Source organism: Dioscorea cayenensis, chromosome 19 (genome assembly GCF_009730915.1).
Source record: "Dioscorea cayenensis subsp. rotundata cultivar TDr96_F1 chromosome 19, TDr96_F1_v2_PseudoChromosome.rev07_lg8_w22 25.fasta, whole genome shotgun sequence".
Lineage (NCBI taxonomy): Eukaryota > Viridiplantae > Streptophyta > Magnoliopsida > Dioscoreales > Dioscoreaceae > Dioscorea > Dioscorea cayenensis.
The window spans coordinates 3,685,771-3,688,855 of NC_052489.1; the positions used below are offsets into that span (position 1 = coordinate 3,685,771).

Consider the following 3,085-nt stretch of genomic DNA (forward strand, 5'->3'; position numbering starts at 1 on the left):
CACCTCTTTATATTCGAACCTATTATATTCAGCTTGTATTTGAAGTTGCAATTTTGAGCTTTACAATTTCTATTGTGAGACCTGTTTTGAGGACTTGCATGCCTACTGAATTATGCATTATGGGTGTACGGTTATTTGTCGCCGAATCAGGTCCAACGAGCTGGGTTTGGGGCGTGACACCCTCATAGTCATCTTCTTTCTTTCAAGGAAGGATTTTTTTTTTTTTTCATGCAACCTAGTAAAACATAACAATATGAAATTCCTTATCAAATAATTTAAACAATATTATTCTCATTCTCCTTTGCAACAATGTTATTCTCAATCTCAAGTTCATGATCATCACACTCAAATAGTTTCTCATATAGTTTCTCCCAGTCAGTTTCCTCCTGAGTAGAATTGGAATTACAATGAGAGGATACTGCATTGTTCACCATGGCACTTGTGGAATTCTCTTGTGTTAATGCCTCAACATGAGGCTCATTCAAGTTCACTGTCTTCTCGATTGCATGCTTGTGTTCTTCTTCAAAACTTTGGTTTCTGTTCATTCTTTGCTGCATTGGAGCTAAATTTGCCTCCTCATCTTCCTTCATTCTCTGAAAACAAATTAAAGAAAAATAAACATTCAATGCATTCTCAATTTATAAGTTCTTCTCTAGAATATATATATATATCTATAGACTTACATCTAATGCCTTTTGTGCTTCTCTTTCTATCAAAATAATTTGATGGTCTGATGTAGTACTGCATGAAAGAACAATGTGCTCAAACCTGCCTTCCACTGGAATCGCAGTTCTCACCTCTGGAGGGTACCTCCCACATCTGCATGTATTACAATTGACACATAAACTATGTATATATATATTGTGCATATTTAGAAAGATTTAATATATATATATATATATATATATACCTGCAAAATTTTCTATCTACAATATGAAACATCCTTCCTGGAGCATAGAGCCTTCTGGGATCTTTCAGTTTCTTTTCTTCTGAAGTAAATGTATCTCTCATGCACACAAAGCATAATAAGCAAGGTAAGCTGCCCAAAGAATACATCGATATATTAAATATGATTTTGATGATATTGCAACGATGTAGGATCACAAGACGAACAAAACTTATTACCAGAAGATGGAACCAAACATATACTGCAGTGGGGTTGATGTTCTTGGCAAGAAATCGTCCTGGAGAAACCATAATTAATGACAGAAGAATAATTAACTTTGTAGTTTTATGTATAATTCAGAAGTTTAGATCAATAAGAGCCAAGGATGTTATATTTTCATGTATATAACCATGGCTTAAGGTTTAGAGTTTAGGATTTAGATAACAAATATTGTGACTATATATATATATATATATGCAGTTAATAGAGTTCAACAGGTTTAGAGTTTAGGATTTAGATAACAAATATTGTGACTATATATATATATATATGCAGTTAATAGAGTTCAACCGGAGCTTAAAACATACTCCCTTCATTCCATTACAAGTACCCACTTTAACTGTTTCACGAAAAGTATAAAAAGTAGTTAGAATTCAAAATCTGATATAAACATTAAGTTTAATTTTTTTTCACATTTCCCATTTCTCTTTTCATCCACTAATTTTCTTTTTCTTATTTCTTTCTCTCTATGCATTTAAGAAGTTTGTGTGGTTAAATTTGAAAATTTAGCATTTGTATATATTAAGTATATAAACAGATAATTTGAAATAAATAAAAATGGACACTTATAATGAAATAGTGAGAATAAGTTATCAATAAACTGCATTAAAAAAAAATTAACCCTAATTGTCATTGGCTTAAATTTTCTATAAAATGTTACCCAGTTATTAGAACATTCATTCAAGACACCCTAGAATAAAAGTCACACACAAGCTGCATGAAAAAATCCCTAGCTAAACCAGTATAAACCTAAACCCTAACCCTAATTTTCATTGGCTAGCTTAAACTTTCAATAAAAACATACGGAAAGTCATAGTCAAACTTTTGAAACCGCGTAAGATTTAAAAAAATAATTAATAAAGAAAAATAAATGTTTTTAAAAAAAAAAAAAAAGCCATGCATACCTGGAGGATGACGGAGTGGATGACGTCAGCATACTTAACGGCAAGATTCAACGACATGCAACGCGGCGGCGCGACGGCGTAGCAACGGACACGGCTACGAGTGAGGCCACCAAAGCGGTCAAGGTGGTTAACGAGGAGCAGCGTAGCCAGAGCGGCGACGCCGGCGCCGAGAGAGTGGCCGGCAAGGACGAGCTTGAAGTCAGGGCCATGTTCACGGAGAAGACGCCGGAGAACGGGGGCTTCATAGCTAAGTAGCCAAACAGCAGCTTTATAGAGGCCGTGGTGAACGTAACCGGAGTCAAGAGGCTGGAGACCAGGCTTGTCGTCAAGAAGAAGGGAGTAATCGGAGTTGGAAAGAAGGTGGAGGCCGCGAATGGCAACAACGATCTCACGGTTGGTGGTGTCGACGTAGATGAGATAAGGAGGACAGTGTCCGTGGGTTTGAGAGTAGGAGATGCGTTTTGAGAGGTTGGAGATGGAAACCGGAGATGGAACAGAAGGAGGCCATTGAGGGTGAGAGAGATCGGGTTCGTAGACGGAGAGAATGGCTCGAGCGATACGCGGAATGGGAGAGAAGGTGGAGACGGATGTGAGTGGCCAGGAGTGGCTATCGGAGTCGCCGGAGAGAGTGCATCGCTTGTAAGCCCAGTGTGTGCATCCTAACCAAAAGATGCCTTCGACTATGCCGCCGGTGGCCATACGTTGAATATATTGATAAAGGAACAAGCACTACTCAGTGATTCTAATAAGAATTGGTGTGATAACAACATGTTTTATATATAAATTTAGCTCAAAGAAGGAGATGGTACGTGAAGGTTAGAGATTGGACTTTGAAGATCGAAGAAGTTGAAGTTGGTTTCTTGGTCGTTGATGATGAATATTTTATGGTTCTAGAAGGAGAAGGAAAGGGAATGGGAAGGGAAGGGAAGTAGCGGTGTGATTTCGGAGGGAGACAGTTGAAGTCTTAAAGAGAAATGTTTGAGAGAAGGTCAAAGACTCAAAGGTGGGTTGGTTG

General features: G+C 37.6%; 1 protein-coding gene across 1 annotated transcript; it reads right to left on the reverse strand.

Annotated features, from left to right (window-relative positions):
• Positions 1 to 275: 275 nt before the first annotated feature.
• LOC120283472 lies at positions 276 to 2,801 on the reverse strand. Its single transcript, XM_039290165.1, has 5 exons — positions 2,071 to 2,801; positions 1,126 to 1,184; positions 911 to 1,039; positions 684 to 819; positions 276 to 593 (listed from the first exon to the last, which is right to left on the reverse strand). The coding sequence occupies exons 1-5, from the start codon at positions 2,767 to 2,769 to the stop codon at positions 276 to 278; spliced, it is 1,341 nt and encodes a 446-aa protein (XP_039146099.1). The 5' UTR covers positions 2,770 to 2,801.
• Between the last annotated feature and the right edge of the window lie 284 nt (positions 2,802 to 3,085).